Genomic DNA, 20563 nt, shown 5'->3' with positions numbered 1-20563 from the left:
CACTTTTCACGACATGAAATTACTACGTTGCTGCCTTTACTTACATATAACTACAATGTGCATGCTGCTTGGAAGTTTGTGGAACTATATTGCATTACAGTTTTGTTAATTTCAATGCCCGGCTGACTGATTTAAAAAAAAGTAAAGGACATTTTTATCTAAAGAATGTCATTTGTGGATGGTGCCGCTGGCGTATCATTTGCTATGCGGTGAGCTTCATATCTTACGCGTCCGGTTGCGCGTTAATACAAATCCCTTCTACTTCGATCTAATTTATCCCCTTCGAATATATATACGGGCGCACCGCGAACTTGGAATTTGACCCGCCGTGGTAGTTAGCGGATGTGGCGTTGTGCTGCTAAGCACGAGGTCCCGGGATCGAATCCTGGCCGCATTTCGATGGGGCCGAAGTGCAAGAACGCCCGTGTCCCATGCATTGGTTGCACGTTAAAGGTGGTACAAATTAACCCGAAGTCACACACTACGGCGTGCCTAAAGAAGAAGAAAGGAATTAAATTTCGTTTGGAACTTGGAAATTCAAAATTCACGCGATGGACGCGAATAGTAACATCACTTCGTGGGGCCAATGGGTGACCTGATCATAAACACTACAAAAAAAAAATGACGCCAGAATCGGAAGTAGCTAACTCTCGTTCGCTTTATATCAGAGTTGGACCTTCAGTCGCCAAACGAAACTGCCGTTTCGCGAACGAGTGCCTCTCCTTACAGGCTTGTTTATACAGGGTGTTACTGTTATTCTTTTTGGTTCGAGCAGATAATAGACAAAAGTCGCAATTTCGCCCGAAAGGCGAAGGGATCAAATCCCGGCCACGGCGGCCGCATTTCGATAGTGGCGAAATGCAAGAACACCCGTGGTACGTAGGTTTAGCTGCACTTTAAGAAAGCCAGGGTGGCCGAAATCAATGCAGAGTCCCTACGGCGTGTCTCATAATCACATCGTGGTATTGGCGCTTAGAACCTCATAATTTAAATTGATTGCGACAGCAAATTAGAGACAGCTGTACGAATTAAGGTTAGTCGTTTTATCAGCTGCATAGACTGCTGCAAACATTCGTTTACTAAAATACCTACCACGCTGTCACGCACACACAGGCAAGCAAAATGCGTCTCACTCGATGACCGCGGGCACTCGCTGCCAGAACATTGGCGCGAGCGAACTGCCCTTCGTACTGCGACTCGCTTCAACGCGAACTAAGCGGCGAGAACACAGCGCACACGAGGCCAGCAGCCCTCGGTCGCTCGATGAAAACTGTGTTTTCATCGAGCGGCCGTGCCTGTACTGTACTCACCGCAGGTGACTTTCAAGATAGAGCCCGCGCGTATAGACACCCCTCTACCCCACGCTGCCTTGCGCGCGAAGGAACACGGCGCGCACTCTCCCAACTCTCCCCGCCGTCCTCCCTTGCGCTCGCGAGACCGAGCCACCACCCCTCTCCACTCGCCTGCGCTTTCGCTCTTGCGCACAGCGCACATCGCGCGGCCGCGAGGTTATCGCACTTCGACTTTATGTGGAACATCGTGACGACGCGTACGGCGCGAATTCGCCCTGAGGGCCCTTAAAATTGCTATCGCAGTAAAGTCGAAGCGAAAGGGTGGTGCAGTTCTTATTCGGGCGAATTACCAGAATAGGCGGACATTCGCGATAAATCACAGGTCATTGTAGCTTTAGTATGAAGCTTCTCAAATTCGCTTTTTTTTTTTATCCACCTTAGGGCACATGTTGCACTTATGAAATTGAATGCCCACTTTGAAATTCGCGCGCAGTTTCTAACTCTGCGTGGCTATCGCTCGCCAAAAGTGTGAGAAACAGTGCCTCTCATGTGTACAATCTGTTACTGAGCATGTAGATTCAGATTCCTGAAGGCGCTTTGGGTCCATTGCTCTTACGGTTAGTTGCTTTCCAGAAACTATATATGGAATTCCTTTGCTTGTTTAGTGATGCCTCGTTTTTGCGGCCACGCGTTGTCGTATTTCGACCAATTTGTGGAACCGCTTCGAAAATAGTCGTACTGCCCGTTCTTCGCGAGCGTTCCCCGAACACTATTCCAACGCGCCAACATGTACAATTACATACGCAGTTTTCTCAAAGGTAGGACAGCACGCTTGAAGGTTGTGCATTCTCTTTCCTTCCCCATCAATATTACCTGCGGAACACCTCAAGGATCGATTACATCTCCCACGCTCTTCGATCTCTGCATGACAGCACCGTCAAGGCAGCTATCCAATTCCCAACCTACTTTGTACGCCGACGACATTAACCTTTGGTGCGAAACCGGATGTCCAGGATGTACAAACAACCCTCCAGAAGGCCTAGACACTATAGTTGACCTCCTACTCAAAGCCGGACTCCAACTTTCAGCAGAAAAGTCGGAACTCCTCCTCATGAATCGAACACAATACCAAAACAAACGCCCTGATATAATTCAGCCTATTAGGCAAACAGATACCAAAGGTGGCATGGTGCCGAATACTCGGATTCATCGTAAATCACTACAACAATGGCAACTCCGCTATACAATATAAAAAAACATTGCGGATATCTCACACACCTAATGCGACTGATCATTAGCAAAAAACACGGACTGAGAGAAGAACGAGCAACAAAGCCCGGGACTGCGCTCGCGTATAGCAGGCTTCTGTACACCGTCCTGTTCCTAACGATAACACAAACACAAACTTGAAAACTCAAATCCTCACTCAGCACCCTTCAAAAGACCGCCCCGGGTCTACCGATATACACCTCAAATCAGCGCCTTCAACACTCGGGCCCCTTTCACACTCTCGCCAAACAGCAACACCGAAACAGACAAGTGCCGCGCTTGTCTTGTACGGAGCAAGGATATATGCGACATCCTGAAACGACATCCTGGTGTCAGCTGGATGGGACCCTCCCCATCCAGCTGACACCTGTTAGCCAAAGCCCTCAGTTACCCCGCAACATTGCATTTTCTAATAACATACAAAAAATGACGCCACACATACATGACTGTCCATGTCAAGCGCAAGCAAAACATCACCACGGAGACAGGAAAGTAGTGCATCATGATATACGCGGACGCCACGCGCTCTAACATGGGATCGTGTGCGTGTGAAATATATGTTATATATACACCTGAATACACAGCACCGATCACCCAAACAACTGAGCCATCTTCCAATCGTCCCAGCATAGCCACCCTAGAAACTCGCGCGATAATATATTGTTACGGGGTAGTGACGGTGAAGAAAGCAGTAAAATTGTTAATGACGAAACTAACTTTTTATTGTGCGAACGTGTGCCCTCAAAAGCAAGTTGCACTCAATGCACAGCGAAAACGGCGAACGTGGTCGGCGATCGTCGAAATCTGATCTGCCGGTCGAGCGCATCGGCTTTTATGCACGAGTCATCGAAGGTTCAAGAGTAATCGCCGGTGCCCGCGTGTCTTCCAGAAAGTTTAAACAATTCGCGTCGCACATGCAATCAGATTACACAAGCTTCGGTGACAGCATAACCATGGATAACATTCGAGAAACTTCCGATAGATGCGGCCGCGTCCCGCGCTGAGCGTTAGCATTTGTTAGACGGTGAAAAGCGCCCACCCGAAAAAGGAAACAAGTACATGTGTTAATATGCAATACAAGAAGCCTGTCTAGTTACTATGCACCAGTCCAATAACATCAACATTTATACCGACTCCAGAAATCCATTCGCAACGTACAACGCCGGCTACTGGAAACCCACATACATGACATTCTAATAAAATCCGGCAGCCGCAACCCCATCATCACAATCACCCTGCGTTGCCAACTGGTCGTGCTGGGATCGAAGGAAATGAGTTGCTTAATCAACCTGCCCGCGAAATCGACCTGCGGGCGCCCTCGATTCCCTGGCCGAATCCTACGACTGTGGAAGACGCTGCCACGTACAAAGAGCAAATAGCTGAACACTGCAAGAACATCGGGGGAAACCGCGCTATTTTACCCCAACCTCACCCTCTCACACTGAACAGGCGCATGTCCTTCTCAAAGTTCAAACTAACACTCTCTTCACTTCACTAATGCTCCACAACTTCGGATGGCGTAGCAACAGCCCAGTGCTTGTTGTAGGCGAGCACGCGTCTTGGCTGCGCGTGGCGCGTTGCCTTGGCGATCGGCGGCGGATGCAAAGGCGCGTGCACAGTGAGCTCTCCTCGCATGCCTGCTGCCCTCAAAAGCCGAGCTAATTTCGTGGCTCAGCAGAGGCAAAAAAGGCAGTCACTTTTCTTTACTTCCACAAAGACAACTATCTCAGAATGCAATATGAATGTAATTTCATTATTTAGAACTACACAGATGTAATAGCAGGGTGTCCACCAACCGGGACAACCGGGGATATTCAGCGATTTTTCATAGTCTGGAAATACTCTGGTAAATCCTGGGGAACTTGTGCGTCTATCAGGCAAAATTAGCTGTAATTTTATTGAAAGGGAACAAAATTTGCGCTAATGCTGGCTCGAGTAATAGAGAGGAATCGTAACGAATGGTTTCGGACGCCGTGTCGTCGGCTGGAGGAGTCGCCAACGATCGATTTTCCGGACGCCCGATTTTTGGGACATGCCCGATAATTAGGACGGCCTCGCGGTACCGCCACGTGCCCCATAGAGTCAATGTATAAGAACGTCTGAAGTTCAGAACGCAAGAACCCGTCGCCGTCCGATTTTACTGACTTTTTGCCGCGGCTACAGGTCCGAAACGGCTTTAATCAAAGCCACCACCGCCGCCATTTCGATTACCTCGCCGCTTCGAACCGGCGCTCTCGCACGCAGATCCACTCAAAGGCAATCTCATTACTTTTCGAAGCGAGATCCGGATGCCTTCGAACACGCACCTATAAAGCGAGATATAAGAAGGAAGAAGTAGCATGTGCTTGCTGTGGTAAAGCTAGGGAAACGATGGAGCATGTTTTATTAGAATGTGAAGACATCTGCCCGGCGGTTGATTTAGGCACCACTGGCATCCTTGAAGCCCTTGGGTTCAGCGAGAGCAGGGGAAAAGTAATCATATCCGCAATAGAGATTAGTAAGAAGGGATTGTAAGATTGGTGGAAGTAGGGAAACGACAAAAAACTGGGACATACAAAAGCAAAGTTCATAATAGGGGGTAAGGAAATTTGGTTGTGGCAGTTCATCGTGATTTTTTCTTTTTCTTTTTTTCTTGTTCAACCGAGGTAAGACATTAGGCAGTATAATAGCAAAACCTTGGTGGCACAACCCACCGCCCCATTCCAAAGGGGACGCTCGTAATATCCATCCATCCATCCGCTATCGGCCGTAGCCACCACCACCGCAGCGCAAGGTCTAGCTGCTTCGACGTTCGCTATTAAGCTTCTTGCCGCTCGGTTCCGTGATTTCCATTGATGGAATTCGCCGCTGTCAGCAGTGTCGCCGACTCCGCCTTTGTAATCATTGCGATTGGCTTCGAAGCTCGGAAAGCACGGGGCGTTGCAAATTGCCGCTTTTTGAAAGTCAGCTTCACCTCGATACAGGACTGTTACGCGGTGACGCATACTCCAAGTATTGCGGTGAAGCTTAACAAGCGTGGGAAGGGGCAATTGTCACGAGCCACAGTATGTATTCCTTAATTATACACGCGTGCACCCGCTGCCTCCTGTCACAGTACGAGTACCGATATGCCTAATAAGTGTACTGGCGGGCCTTCAGAGCTTTTTCTGGCGTGCCTATGGTGATTGGAACCCTTAAAGGGGCCCTGAACCATTTTTTATTGAAGTGGACAAACACATCTGAAGTCGAGCGTTCGACGAAAGGCCGTATTGTCGGGATGAAACATGAACCCCATTGTGAACAAGGCTTGCATAGCAAAGCCGAAACGCCTTGAAGATCATTCATTTTTAGCATTTCTTTTTGTCAGTATCTGTCATTTTATTGCTTCGAAAGGCATTTGAAGTGAAAATAAGCTATTTCAGAAATACTCTCCCGCAAAAAGTACTTCAATGCATTCAGCAGAAGTGGAGTTATTGGTAATAAAACACAGCCTCCGCTGTGCTCCTATTCATTCTTCAATGCCTCGCACTCCGAAGGCTACGGCACTGTAGGGCGAGCCCACAGCGCTCCACCTTCTAAATGTCGCCATGGCGCGCAGTTCAAATTTCATTTTAGATGTTACGGTAGAAGCCACGACTTCCGCCTTTGGTGCCTACGACGCGCTAAACTTAAGCCAAACGCGGTTTCCCTCAGTGAGCCGCAGTGCGTTTAAAGGGAAGTTGAAGAGTTTTCCAGAAAAAAAATTAGTGAAGAGCTGTACGTAATGGTTTTCAACTCTCCGAATTCGAATATAGCATCACAATTGAGCGAAAGAAAGCGCAAACAGATTTTATTTTGACGAAAAGTGCAGTAGCAGACTCGGGCAGCTCGCGCGCCTCGTTTCCGCCTGTGATTGGTCGGGTGCCTCGTGACGTCAACATTGGTCTCCATCTGGACCGCCCGCTGCCACCACACATGAAGCATGGTGCAAGGTAGTTTGGCGCTGTGGTTTGGTGAGACAGTAATGGTAAATTTCGAGAGCTTGCATTTCTCTGAGGAGTTCGGCATTGCTCCCTACATGTATACGTAGCCGGCCTCTCCAAGAAGCAAAAGATGCTGGTAGCAAGCAGTACTTTAGACACGAACGAAAGCGAAGTGTTAGCATCTCCTCATGTTAGAAACGTTCTTTGGTGGGTATGTTGTTTGCAGAGCTGTATTCAGCGATCCAGTGAATTCGTTTTCAGGTAAACAACTGTACTGTTATGTTCCTGCATGCCTCCTTGTGGAACGTAAGGAGGGATGCGATCGTCTGCATTTGTGCGCTGCCCCAAAGCTGTCGGCAATCTACACAGACGGTTTACATGCGGGAAAAGTTTTCTGGCTCTTGTAGAACGTGTAGTGGCCTTCGTCAGCGCGCCATCCGCACGCTAATCATACCCGAGCCGTAAAGGCGGCGAATTCTGTCGGCTATGCGAGGCAGCTGGTTTCTCTCTGCATGTGAGAGAAGGGGGAGCGCAGCGTCCTGGCGTGCGCCAGCTTTCAAACACATGAAAGCTTTACACTTGTACTGTGTTATGGTAGCTGCATGTTGGCTGTTTCACAACACAGGTCTGAATAGAAAATTAATGGCGGTTTGTAACCAAACCTGCGTCAAGGGTGGGAGATCAACATGTACCTTCCATTCAGCATGCTAACATGAAGGAGCAAGCAATAAATCAAAATCCAGGTTTGGACAAGTTCATGTATTCATAAGGTCTTCCAAGACCAGTTACCATCCGTCCACCCGCACCCGGGCCGCCTTTGTGCGTTCGTTGCCCCGACCTTTTCGCGCTGCATTTAGAAAGCCTGCTAGCAGAAAGTGTACTTTCACTCATTCACACCTTATTGATAAACTCTGGTAGTAATCGTCGTCAAGTGGTTAGAGCACAGCACTGCTGTTCTTGAGCGCTTGAAATTCTTTCGATTCACAGCAGCCTCCCGCTTAGCTGCAAGCTTCTTGTCTTGCGGGTGGAACATCGTCGTGGCCGCTGGTGTTCATGCAAATGTACGCTGCACAGAACGCTGGCATGATCAGCCCACCACTTCAACTGATCTTGCGTACGTCACTACACTCTAAGAAAAGTTTGCACCCTTTGGAGTGTATATTTGCCGCACAATGATAATCGTCATCTGTCTTGCCCGTATTTCCTTTCTTGAAAATGCTGCGCACGTTACTTTCCTGTCGGGAATGCTGTGTCATGCTGATAACACGCATGCCATTGGTTACTGGAAAGTACCGGGCTCGTAGTGTTAAAGAAAGGAAATACGGATAAGACAGATGACAATTATCATTGTGTGGCAAATATACACTCCAAAGGGTGCAAACTTTTCTTAGAGTGTACCACTCTACATACACACAAACAAAGGAATGCAGGCTCGAGCGAAGATTATGACGGCATGCACGCAGAAACAAGCGCGGTCAGGCATGGTCGCGGAGGATGCGAAGGAGTGGAACACCAGAGCTGACGTCACTACGCCGTGGTTTCCGGTCTCCGCTTGCATCGTTAGCGTCAGCAGCAGCGGACGGCGCTCGACGAGGGGCGGAGTGACAGCGCAATTTTAACCAGCAATTATGTCGTTCCTAAGTGAAAAATCCCGCCCAAAATTTTACGTGCATGGTTTATAAGGTTCCCGCATCCGTATATGAGCGTCTTATTGAATTCATTTTTTTTTCATTTCATTTCATTTCATTCAGAATTTATTTAAGACAACGAAAAGGTTGTCCAGGGTGACGTGGCAAAAGGCATACTTTGCCTGACGAGGCCACGCCACCCGGATGACAGGCGGCACCACAGGCTACAAAAATCAAGAAAGAGCATTACATAATAGAACACACATTCAATATTTTTTACACAATACATAAGACATCCTTACAAAACACATGCTTTCGGCGGAAAAACAAACAGCATACTTCAAAACACAATTCAACCATAGCAGTATTTACAAAACACACTAGTGATAGGTATACGTTCAGTTTTCACCTTTAAGGTTCATTTATGAGCATTGCTTTAATTAACATTTTGTATTTACGTATAGAGGGAGTGTTGCGTACAGTATCCAGAATAATAGGGTATTGATTAATTAAGTCAGGAATTTGCCATCCTAACCTCTGAAAACCGTAATTAGTGCGTACACGAGGTGTTTCCATACATTGTTTCCTAAGTTCGTATGTGCTAAGTTTAGTGTGATAGGTGGTTTCGAAGGTTATTTTGTCTAGTTTGTACTGGCGTAATATTTCCAGACATAATTTGTATGTGTGCAGTTTACTTATTTCTAGTACTCTTCAGCTTCCCTTTAACCATGGACTCACGGCGACACCCCGCGGTGGCTGAGGTATCTACACCATGTAGATACCGCAGCCGTCTAAGGGAATGGCAAAATAAAGCATCCAGAAGAGGGTGAGGACAGGGCCCTCTGTTGAAAAAAGAGCGTTTGAGAGGAAGGTGACTTCGCAATCTGCTTTTGGGCTCCACGCAGTGCGTACGACAGCAAAACTTGGCTGAGATGTTCACAGCAGCACACGCTACCTGTGAACTATGTTATTTCACCAAGCCTGACGGGTAGTCCAGGGCCCGTTTAAGGGCAGCAAAAGGCACGCATTCATTTTTGTGGACGTTTCTGCGGCCCCCTAGGGAGTCCAAAAAGTTGGACGTTAACTGTACCAAGACCAAGAGGATGCTTCAAATGATCCGTGGGGCAAACGGGCAGAGAGAGACGAACAATAACAGAAAGGGCCGGTGCATTGACAAATGAACAGGAAAGGAAGCATGCCGTCGCTTCTTTGAAGGAGCTTGAGCTCAAAAAACAAAATGTTGGCTGGCACCGAGATGCAGGTGTCCCTCATCCAAACCAAAATAAACTCTTCAAAGCGGTGACACACAACTCTGAGGCATTGTGCACGGGCTGAGAGTGTGTCAGGACAGTAGAGGTTGGCTTTCCAGCTGCTGAGAGAGAATCTCATTTGTGACAAAGTTCGGGCCTCATACCAGTGAGCTTGCTATCATTTTATAGAAATAGATCATACCGTTTGAAACTATTTGCTTCTGCATGTATCTTTTTTATTTGTATTTGAAGATGTTTGACTCGATGTGCAATGGCGTTTACCATTTTTTTCGAAGATATTTTATTCGCTGTGCATTTTACTAACCCCTCCCTTCCATTTTCTTTTCAAATAAGATAAACACTCCTCCCTGCTATTCAAAGTGGATCGGACAACATGGTGTCAGCCTGTCTTGACATACTCAGGGAATTTGGAAATGCTAACTTAGTAGACACCCTGAATAGGGATCAACGTACAGTGGTCTAAGGATAGGTTTTGTTTTTGCCTAAAACAATATAGTGCATTATGCTTCCGTTGTACTAGATTTATCAGTCATGAGTGGACATTCTGTAAGATTTTGCATTAAAAACGGTGATGATTGATATAGTTCTTTTAACCCATAATACGGTTCAATTTCGCTACTTTGGAAGTTTTGGCATTTTTGGGATCTTATTACAAAATAAGTACGTAGTGTAGCCGCATATATTTATTTTTAATTTGCGAGAAACCCTTCAAAGATTTGTCAGAAAAATTTTCAGCTTTGTTGCCTTAGCTAACATTTCCCAACAAAGTCACTGATGTTGAGGTCAGTGAGTGGGGCTTGACCTAAAAGCAAGGCTTCGCAGTTTTTCAGAAAAATACTGTGGCCGACACAAATCCAAGTTTCCTTGAGTGAGTAGTTCTAATGGTGTAGGATTACCAAAAGATATTTGGCAATGTGCAATGCTTTAGTTTTTTAGTGATAAGTCTTCATATTTGTAAAATCTGCAAGTAACGAAAATTTTCTTCTCTACGTTTAGTGAATCGCAAATTTTTGTTTCAAGAATCCCACGCTGCATCTCGCAAAACAAACGATTCCTTTTTGCAGACATTTGCTCCCCCCCCCCCCCCAACATAGTATGTTTGCTGAAAACAAAGAAAATGGTCAAACAAAGATGAGGGGCTACTTTAGCACTTTTTTGCCGCGAACTGTTATTCTCTAGTTTGTCGTCATTTTTCATGCAGCCAGCCTTTGTAGACCAACTGCTCGTAACACAATACGTTTCAAATTTACTCTCCTATATCTCCAAAAGTTGGCTCAGCATGAGACCTCTAAGGATCAGCAGCACTTGGTGCACAGAATTAATGATTCCCAGTATATTTTAATAAATGCACAATTGATCAGCTGTTTTGCCAACTGCTCTGCAGACATTTTCTCCTGAAATGCATGGAAGCTGGTAGTTCCTTGTAACGTATGTTTATTATCTTTGTGCTGCTCACAGCTACATGTGAGTTTCTTTTTCTGCTTAGAGAGAATGTCCAAAGTGCAAGCAAGGAAGATGCTGAAGCCTACCGTGCACTCTAATGCCAGCTCTGGTGTAATGCAATCATGTAACTGGCCTACATTGGTGGCCTTCAGCAGTGTAACATGATGTCCCCCCCTTGTAGACTTTTTCGCTTTTTCCATGGTGACATTGCAGTGTGTGCCATTGGGACCTAGGTGTCCTACAGTGCTGAAGATCTACAGCTCATGTGTCCTCCTATGGCTTACAGGAGTGCTGGACAAGGTCATAGACCACTACAAGCTGAGGAACTCCCAAGGAGGACTGCTGCAGACCGTGTTTGTGATAACGTACATGCTAACAGCACCTGTGTTCGGCTACCTGGGTGATCGCTACAGCCGTCGAGCCATTATGGCTGCTGGTGTCTTCTTCTGGAGTGCCACTACTCTTCTTGGTTCCATACCACCAAAGGTACATTGCCTCAAAAATGGATACATTAGATTTAATTTGGGGATCAAGGACCGTGGTTAGAAGCATGTGCTTTTGTTTACCCTAGTTCACTTATTTAGGGGTTAAAGTGCTAAGATTTATGAAAATTGCACAAACAGAAAAGGAAAAGCTAATGGATGTGGAGACAATGAAAAAGAAACTAATAGTGGAGGCTGTAATGTAACACCTAAGCACGAAGTTAAAGAATGAAATATATTTCAAACACATGGCACACTGTTGGCGTTACAATACCAGGCAATGTGAGCCAAAAACTCTGCTCAGCACATAATGCCTGCCTTGAAATTTCTGGAGAAAGCCATGGCCCAAAAATTGTTTCTGAATAGACTGTTTCATTCCCCATTGTTCGAGCATTATGCAGTTTTGACCTCTGCTGGGCATAAATCAGCCAAGTTAATGGCACATGTGAGATATCCTCATTTGGTTTACCACAAGCACGTGATGATGATTCAGAGTGCCCTGTATTGTGTTGGAAGTGGTTGTGGAAGGACAGACCTCGCCAAAATTAATGTTTCTGTGTCTCTTGGTAGGTTGACATAAAGCAAATTTTAGCTCGTGGTCTTCTACATACAGGTACAGAACACATATTCTTGCTGCATCGTGATGCTCAGGGTTACTACCCTCCTCTGTTGTCATGATGTGTCATTTATTTATCTGCATGTACTAGAGTTCAAGCTGAAGCAATTCTTTATGAAGTTGTTGGTATGCTCTGGCATTAAAGCACCATACGCAGAAAGGCCATACGGCAAAATAGACGGGTAGCTGATGCAATTGCTTGTGTCTGTTTATCTTTTGTTTCAACATATAAACTTTATTCCGGCACCTTGTGCTTTGCACTAAGTTTTAATCTTGAAAGTGGACAAGAACAAACAAAAATTTATGCCCACCCTTTAGAAAGTGTTTGTTCGAGGAGCTTGAACATTTGGATGGTTGGCAGCATGGTAAACAAGGCAGACGCATGACAAGGCAACAGACACCCCCAGGGAAAGTTGGTGATGTGCTTGTAATGGCATGCCATAGTGCTTTTCGTATTTAGTTTCACAATGTTTGTTTCAATAGCAAGTGTAGAGATTCAGGTGTGACCACTAGCCAAACAGCTTGCAACACAGGCATGCCATAGACTTGCTAGAAAGTGGAACAGCTTGGGGAAAAAAATTAACCTGAAGAATCGAAACTGTACTGTAAATTTTGAAACGAATGCATGCTCTAACTGGTGGGGATAACAAGAAACTCATCAACTTCTGTAAACAGATTGCAAGGGCATTGGTAGGCATAAATTTCATCTGTACATGTATAATGTTATTCCTCACTTGTTAATTTGAATGCCTGAGATCGCTTTGAGGATGAAATCAATAGTCTCTCACGAAAGAATTAGTATGCATAGCAGTACAGTTCCTCACTTTTGCACCTGTCAAGAATGTTGAGCCGCTGCACTGTTTCAGTGATGACAGTGTGGTGACCCAGTGCACAGAGACCTAAATTATCTGGGATGGAATTATTTTTTTCCTGTTGCAGAGATGTTTTTCACCTTGGGAAAGTTCTAAACTGGTGGGGACGGTTTGGTATGTAAGGCTTCCATTTAATTAGTCTTTGCAACCTAAAGCCTGGGCAGATAATTACTGTGAGGCATGGTGGTAGTAGATGTGCATCTGGAGCTTTTTGGCAAGTTGTAAAAATTTACTACAAGATATTGTGTAGATTTCAAGCACTGCCCAGCATAACCAGGCACAAATGCTGTTCCACATGCTGTGTTGCTAAGTGGCTTAGCAGTGGGGTTCTGGTGATACGAGCGTTCATGCAACATTCATGCATTGCCTCCTGCTACTGGTGTCGCTGCAGTCACTGGCTGTACGTTTTGAGATGGTTGTAGATTGTGTGGCTGGGCATGTGCAGGAGTTTGCGCTGTTTGCTGTGCTGCGCGCCCTGGTGGGCATTGGGGAGGCCAGCTACTCCACTGTGGCCCCAACAGTCATAGGGGACCTCTTCTCAGGACCACGCCGAAGCAAAATGTTGGCGGTCTTCTATTTTGCCATCCCCGTTGGCAGGTGAGTGTTTCTTGCTCTCTCTCTTCACTTTGGTGAGGCTAGACTAGGTCACTTTGATGGGCTAGACCATAGTTTCCGAAACTGTGGTCTCCTGACCCCCATAGGTTCTTGAGAAATATCAGGAGGAGTTACTTGGGTACTGCTGTAGGGAGCACATAACAGCAGTCCTTAAAACATCACAATGCTACTTTGAAGGCCTTGGAAGCGAGAGACAAACCCTGGCATGTGCAGCTAGCACTTCGTTGTCGTTTGAGCAATGACCAATGCTGCCATTACTAGTTGAGCAAATGAGTTCTCAATATATCTTCTTCTGAATATATGAACACAATGTTGCTTTGTCACCGCCCTCGAAGCCCTTTGAAACCCTTGAAGTTTTCGAAAGAGTGCATTAAACCTTGGGTGCTGCTCTGACAGTCATCAGCTTTTGGTAACACGCGTGAGACATCAAGTGAGGGTAATCGCAATCTACCCATGTGAAGCTGCATTCCTAACGTTTCTGGAACGAAATCTAGATCAAATTGAAAGCAAGAAACAAGATCAAAATTAAACAAGGTGCGTATTACAGTTTTCAGCTGAGTTTGACATAATTAGTCTGTTTTCAAAATGCAACAGCACTTGTCTTGTTGAGTGTAAGGTATGGGTGATGTATAGAAGTCATACCAAGTGTAATGAGCAACAGGTCTTTTTTTTTTTATTAAATCATTAAAATATATTTTTGAAATGAAAAGTAAAATATTTCATGCTGGGTGCATTTTCTCATCCTTTTATAGACAGCCCTTTCCTGTATTAACACTTTTATTCTTATTCAGAAAGTTAAAACAAATTCTACTAAGGAAGAACCCCGTCCAACCCATGGGATACATTAATACGCTTTAGAAGAGTAGAATTTCGGGCCAGTCGATGATGGCATATTTGACAACGGTGAAGCACCCTCCATAGTGGCGTAGCGGCTATGGTGTTTCGCTGCTAAGCATGAGGTCGTGGGATTGAATCCTGGCAGCAGCAGCCGCATTTCAATGGGGGTGAAATGTAAAAACGCCCGTGTCCTTTGCATTGCGGACATGTTAATGATCCCCTGGTGGTCAAAATTAATCCGGAGGTTCCCACTGTCGCTTGCCTCATAATCAAATAGTAGTGGTTTTGGCACGTAAAACCCCAGAATTCAATTCACTTACTATGGTGAAGTGTGATAGGCATGAAAAATTTTTTTTTTCTCCCATCTATCGCGCTTCACCATAGTCAACCATTAATACACTGTTGCCTTGAATGCCTATAAGGTCGCATAGTTTTCTAATATAGTGTTACGTTTTACAAGTGCAAACAAATTAAAATGTAAACATGCCAGATAAGGCCTGTGGCAGGATGCTAAAAAGCCTTTATTTTTCTTGTTTTTTTCCCCCAATTGCCTTAAATATACCTTTTGTAAGCTGAACTTTTGGGTAAAGAAATGTATTTAATTTCACCTTGAAGTCTTCTTTCACATTTTGTTGAGCATTCAAAAATAGTGCATTTCGCGAGCATTAGTTGCCGCAGGTTAAAGCCATGTGGGTGTGTTTAAAATACACTCATAACAGCTCTGCAGTGTAAAGATTGACATCAGACACTGTGTTTCTGCTGTGCCACTTTCACCTTCAACAGTGTGATGTGTCATATGTTCTGCTGAGACTTTTGAGAGAGTTTGCTTTGCAGTAAGGGAAGGGACGGAGAGTCAGCTTTTATTGATGCCAGCAATCACAAGGGCAGATGCAGCCTCCCTCTGCCTAGCAGACGACCGAGGTCCCCTGGGTCTCAGCAGCTACCTTGGCTAGCTGGACGGCCCAGACCTGGTCTCGCTGGTCTGAGCTGAGCAGCAGGGTCTCCCACTGCTGCCGGTTTTGAATTTTGCAGCCCTCGAAAGAAGCTACCTTCGAGCATGCCCATAGAATGTGTGGCAGATCCGCCCTACCCTTAAATAATTTACCTTGATCATTGTAGTGCCCTGTATAGAATCTGCTGCAGGTCACCAGGTTAGGATACATGTTTGTTTGCAGGAGGCGCCAGGCTACCGCCTGTTTCTTGGTTAGCTCTGGATGAGGTGGTGGGTACCGGGCCCTTCCCAGCCAATAGTAATCGGTCATTTGTTTGTAGCTGACCATGTGGTCTCCTCTTGTTCCTGGTGGGGCTGGCTCACTTGCTTGGCAAGTAGGTCCTCAAGCTACGCTGTGAGCCACCTTGTTGCCAGGGAGAGAGGAGTGCGCAGGCACACACATAATTTGGATTGTCCCACGATGGTGGTTGCTGTCACTTAGAATTTTGAGCGCCTCTGGTGAGATGTGGCCTTTTGCGAAACTATGAACTGCGACCTTTGACTCGCTCATGAAAATTCTAGCTTTGGTGAAGGCCACTGTTAATGCTATTGCTGATTCCTCCCCTACTTCGGCATTGGCTGTTTTCGTGGTTTTGCTCACTAGGGGTTCTCTGTCCGGGTCTACCGCTAAGATGGCCATCCCTTTGCGTTCTCTATATTCTACTGTGTCTACGTAAACTACGCCCTCCACATCATGGTATTTGCGCTCAATGTGGCACGCCCTTGCCACTTGTCGCTCCTCGTGGCGCACCCAGTGCACATTCTTTGGCAGTGGAGGAATTTTAAGGTTCCTCCTCTTCTCTAATGGAATGCCGAGTTTCGTGCCGTGTTGTGCTTTGTAGTAAATGTTTAGATTTCGTAGAATGTGGGAGGGGAGGCGGTGCCACTCCGTGGGGTTCTGTGTGAGTTTTTCCTATTGGGTGGTGGTGTGCACCTAGATTAGTTCGTCAGGCGTGTTATGTAGCCCCCATTCTAAGAGTTTGTCATTTGGGGTTGGGACTGGGATGCCAATTGCCTGTTTGAACGCTTGTCTGATGATGCATTCCATCTTGTTTTTTTTTTTTTTTTGCACACTAAATGTTAGGTACAGTGCCACATGGATGACACGGCTGATGACGAAGGCCTGCACTAAATGAATTAGCCTGACCTCCCTCATGCCGTAGTGTCTATTGGCAATCCGTTTGATTAGTCTGTGTTTGCTGTGCGCTGTTCTCTAGCACAGTGATGGTGTAGCACAAGGCGACACACGCTTCCGCCAGAACTGTAGGCCAATCATAATCCACCCATCCATAGAGATAGTGCATGTCGCCTATGAGGCATTGTCACGTGTGTGTGCCGTTATCTGTGTCGTGTACGTCAATACAAGTCCGATGTGTGTTTGTGCTTTCGCGTGCTGCTTCTCCCTTTTTCTGGAGTGATCCGGCCCCAATAACATCACAAACTGGCGAGCCTGCCAGTATTCATTCGCAAATACAGTGAAAGGGGGCAGTTTCGCTTGAGCGCAGACGCACATTAGTAGACGGCACCATGGATTTGGAGAAAATCACGGCGATAGGACTCCAAATAGGATTGTCAGGTGCAGAACTTCGCAGATGGATTGAAGCCGAACAGGCAAAACAAAGGGACGAGAGAGCTGCGGAGCGAGAGGCAATCAAGGAAGCTGACGAGAGGCAGCGCGAGATTCTCCAACTAAAGCTTCAGCTTCAGGAAGGAGCTCGGAATATGCCGGTAGCGGCTTCTGAAATTTTTAATACGCCCAGCATCTCCTCGTCAACCCTCAATCCACAGAAGTTACTTCCTTTGTTCGACGAGAAATGCGATGACTTACACGCGTATTTACAGCGATTTGAGCGCGTAGCCACAGGACAGGACTGGCCACAAGAAAAATGGGCTCTTGCTGTGAGCATGTGTCTAACTGGTGAAACGTTAACTGTGATCGGTCGGATGACTGCCGCCGATTCATTAGATTACCCGAAGGTAAAGAAAGCTTTGCTACAGAGGTTTCAATTCACGGCTCAAGGCTACCGAGCGAAGTTTCGGAAAGCACGGGCAGTAGAGGGCGAAACTGGAAGACAGTTAGCAGCAAGAATTGCAGCCTATTTTGACCATTGGATTGAGATGGCTAATGTGCCTAAAACATATGAAGGTCTACGAGATCACATGATCTCTGAACAGTTTCTGCGTTGTTGTGAGCCAAAGCTAGTCATTTTCTTGAAGGAGCGAGAGTGCAAATCCCTTGACGAACTTGCTAGCTTGACGGATCGCTTTCTTGAAGCGCAGAACTGGACAAACCTAGGAAAGGGTCCCGACAACACAAATGATTTTGGTGGGAAAAACATTGAAGCTCCCAGGAAACCGCAACTTATGTGCACCCTCTGCCACCGGTTTGGACATTTGGCTCCTGACTGCCGTGCCCCGCCTAAGCGTATGCTGAAGTGTGAGTTGTGCGACAGAACGGGACATACAGCTGAAAATTGCCGAACTCGGTACGGGGACAACAAACCAAGTTCTGTGTGTACATTCACCGATTCTCGACCAGTCCGGACTCATCCAGTGAAAGAATCAAAGCGTCCAGGAAAGAAGACTCGCCGATCAAGTGACAGCGAGGGCAAAAACCCTGGGACTGCTGTCACTTTCCTCATCGACGGGATGCCAGTGGTTGAAGGCCGGCTGCTGGGAAAAAGTGTTCGTGTATTACGAGACACCGGTTGTAATACCGCAATTGCCAGACGGGAACTCGTTCCAGAGGTGTATATGACGGGAAGAAAGAGGAACGTTGTTCTTCTGGACGGCTCAACAAGCTACCTGCCTGAAGCTGTCGTGCAAGTGAACACACCGTATTTTACAGGCAAGTTAACAGTGGCATGTATGGACGAGCCCCTCTACGACCTTGTTCTGGGAAATCTTCCAGGCGTCAGAGGACCATACGATCCGGATTCTGACTGGAAGCACCCCGCTGCTCCCAACGCTGAGTCGTCGCCAATAGAAATGAAGCTGAATAAGGCGCCTAGGAAGCCTCAGCATGTATCGAGCGTGGCTGAAGCCAGAACTGAAGAAAAAGGCAAGATTCGTCCCTTGTGCATTCCGGCAAACGTTCTACGTGACGTGACAAAAGGACAACTCATTAAGGAACAGCGGAAAGACCCCACGCTGAAACATAGTTTTGCCAAAGTGAGCAAGTTGTTTAACTCGGGAAAGGGTCACAGTTACGAATTCGTTGAAGAAAAAGGATTGTTGTATCGCCTTTACCACCAGGCCACTGGCAGAACCTTTAAGCAGGTGGTCATACCAAAAGCATTTAGACATGGCGTATTAGAAGTGGCTCATGAAAACATCATTGCAGGACATAAAGGTATCAGGAGAACAACCGATTGTGTCCTACAAGAATTTTATTGGCCTGATGTGCACAGAGACGTAAAACGCTTCGTGAAGTCGTGCGACAAGTGCCAAAAGACAACCGCTAAAGGGAAAGTACAGGCCGCTCCACTTCCTCGTCAGTGCGTGCTTGTGTGTGCCTGCAAAAATACGACCAGTTCGTTCGGTCCTGAAAATTTAGAAGCGCCGACACAAGATCCTCCGAAGTCGAGAAAGCGCCGGGGACCATTACAGCGGAAACAAGCCCACAGAGGAGCGTGCCAGGCACGTCAACAGAGTGTTGCGTTGGAGTCTCCTTTTGCAGGAGTATTCTTTTACTATTAACTATATAAAAGATTGTGACAATGTCGGAGCTGACAACTTGAGTCGCGCGTAATCACATGCTCATTTAGCAAAATGCGATTGGACAATGCGACCACTCAAGTATTTAATCTTTATTTGAAAGCGAACAGACTTGTGCATTAGTACTTTATCTGGGCGCAACGCCCTGTGAACAATGTGTGTCGTGTGCGTACATGAACAAGTGGACAAACGTACACGGCAATTTTCCTTTCTCTCTTTTTTTTTCCATCCCGCGTCCTTGTCATAGAATAGTTGTGAACAACTTTCTTGAGAAGGGGGGTATTGTCATAATATATGGTACGCGGGAGTGGAAAGTATAAACATACGAAGACAGTGCGCCGTGCGGTGGCGAAGATGACAGCGACTCTGTGCGAATACCCGCAAGAGAGCCATCATCATCATCATCCTCATCATCATCGACACCAATTTGGGAGCGTCGGCAGTGGCGCTTCGAAAAGCGTGGCGCGAGAGTGTGTGGCCCGTGGCGTGAGCAGTGCGCGAGGTTCGGCGGTCGACGGAAAACAGCTTCCTCGCTGGGCGTCTGGCCCAGAGGAGCTATCGCCGCCCGCGCCAATATGCCACACCCGAAGCAACACTGTCACCCGCTGGGAGGTTACCTCGCCCCGCTCTTCCGCTGGGCACTGGTCCAGGAGGGCTGGCGGTCCTGAACCGGGGCGGTCGAGCGTTCGGGTGAGCGGCCACAGGGCTACCCCGCCAGCTGTGGACGCGACCTGGTGACTGCGGCCGGCTACCTGAGCCCCGCGAGGGGGTCTGACCCGGCCGTCCGTCCCGGCCGTCCGACCCAGCTGTCCGTCCCGGCCGTCCGGCCCAGCTGTCCGACCTGGCCGTCCTACAGGGCTGTCCGACCCGCCGGCCGACACTGCTGTCCGACCCCGCTGGCCAGCATCAGTTCCACGAGGTCTCAGACAAGGCGACACACGCTTCCGCCGGAACTGTAGGCCAATCATAATCCACCCATCCATAGAGATAGTGCATGTCGCCTATGAGGTATTGTCACGTGTGTGTGTCGTTATCTGTGTCGTGTACGTCAATACAAGCCCGATGTGTGTTTGTGCTTTCGCGTGCCGCTTCTCCCCTTTTCTGGAGTGATCCGGCCCCAATAACATCACACTCAGTATGGCTCGTGTAAATGTGCAATGTGCACATATAAACAGATGCATCCGTGTCGGTTCAATGGTGGCGCCATACAGAGGCAAATGGTGCCACACAAATATAGAGCCATGTAATTTGTTCTGAAGCCCCTCCGGCAATTCCACAGGGTAAGCAACCGTTGAAAAGTGTATTGAAGGGGACCAGGAAACGTGCGGATGCATGCAGTCATTATATACTGATCTGAATGCACAGGGCCCGGGCAAGGCCCATTGCACACACTTTGCTGCTCTCACATTGATACGGAAATAATACCACAGCTGTGCGAAAGACATGCACCTTTATCCGTTGCATCCTGTTGACTGTGTTTTCTGCGCAGTGGTCTAGGCTACATCGTTGGTGCGTCTATGGCAGAGGCACTGCATGGATGGTACTGGGCCCTCAGGGTAAGCAACTCTGGACATTGAGATTTTCATACT

General features: G+C 47.0%; 1 protein-coding gene across 3 annotated transcripts in view; it reads left to right on the top strand.

The window, feature by feature from the left end:
- Window positions 1–20563, top strand: part of LOC142576528 (protein spinster-like) — a 97263-nt gene that overhangs the window by 32362 nt on the left and 44338 nt on the right. For all 3 annotated transcript variants that reach the window (XM_075686685.1, XM_075686687.1, XM_075686684.1), the window contains exons 2-4: window positions 11131–11330; window positions 13260–13411; window positions 20464–20530. In XM_075686685.1, coding sequence (XP_075542800.1) covers window positions 11131–11330; window positions 13260–13411; window positions 20464–20530 — 419 coding nt within the window. The remainder of the gene's footprint in view (window positions 1–11130; window positions 11331–13259; window positions 13412–20463; window positions 20531–20563) is intronic.

This window comes from Dermacentor variabilis, chromosome 3 (assembly GCF_050947875.1).
Source record: "Dermacentor variabilis isolate Ectoservices chromosome 3, ASM5094787v1, whole genome shotgun sequence".
In the NCBI taxonomy this organism is placed as follows: Eukaryota; Metazoa; Arthropoda; class Arachnida; order Ixodida; family Ixodidae; genus Dermacentor; species Dermacentor variabilis.
This window is presented reverse-complemented; position numbering and strand designations above follow the sequence as displayed.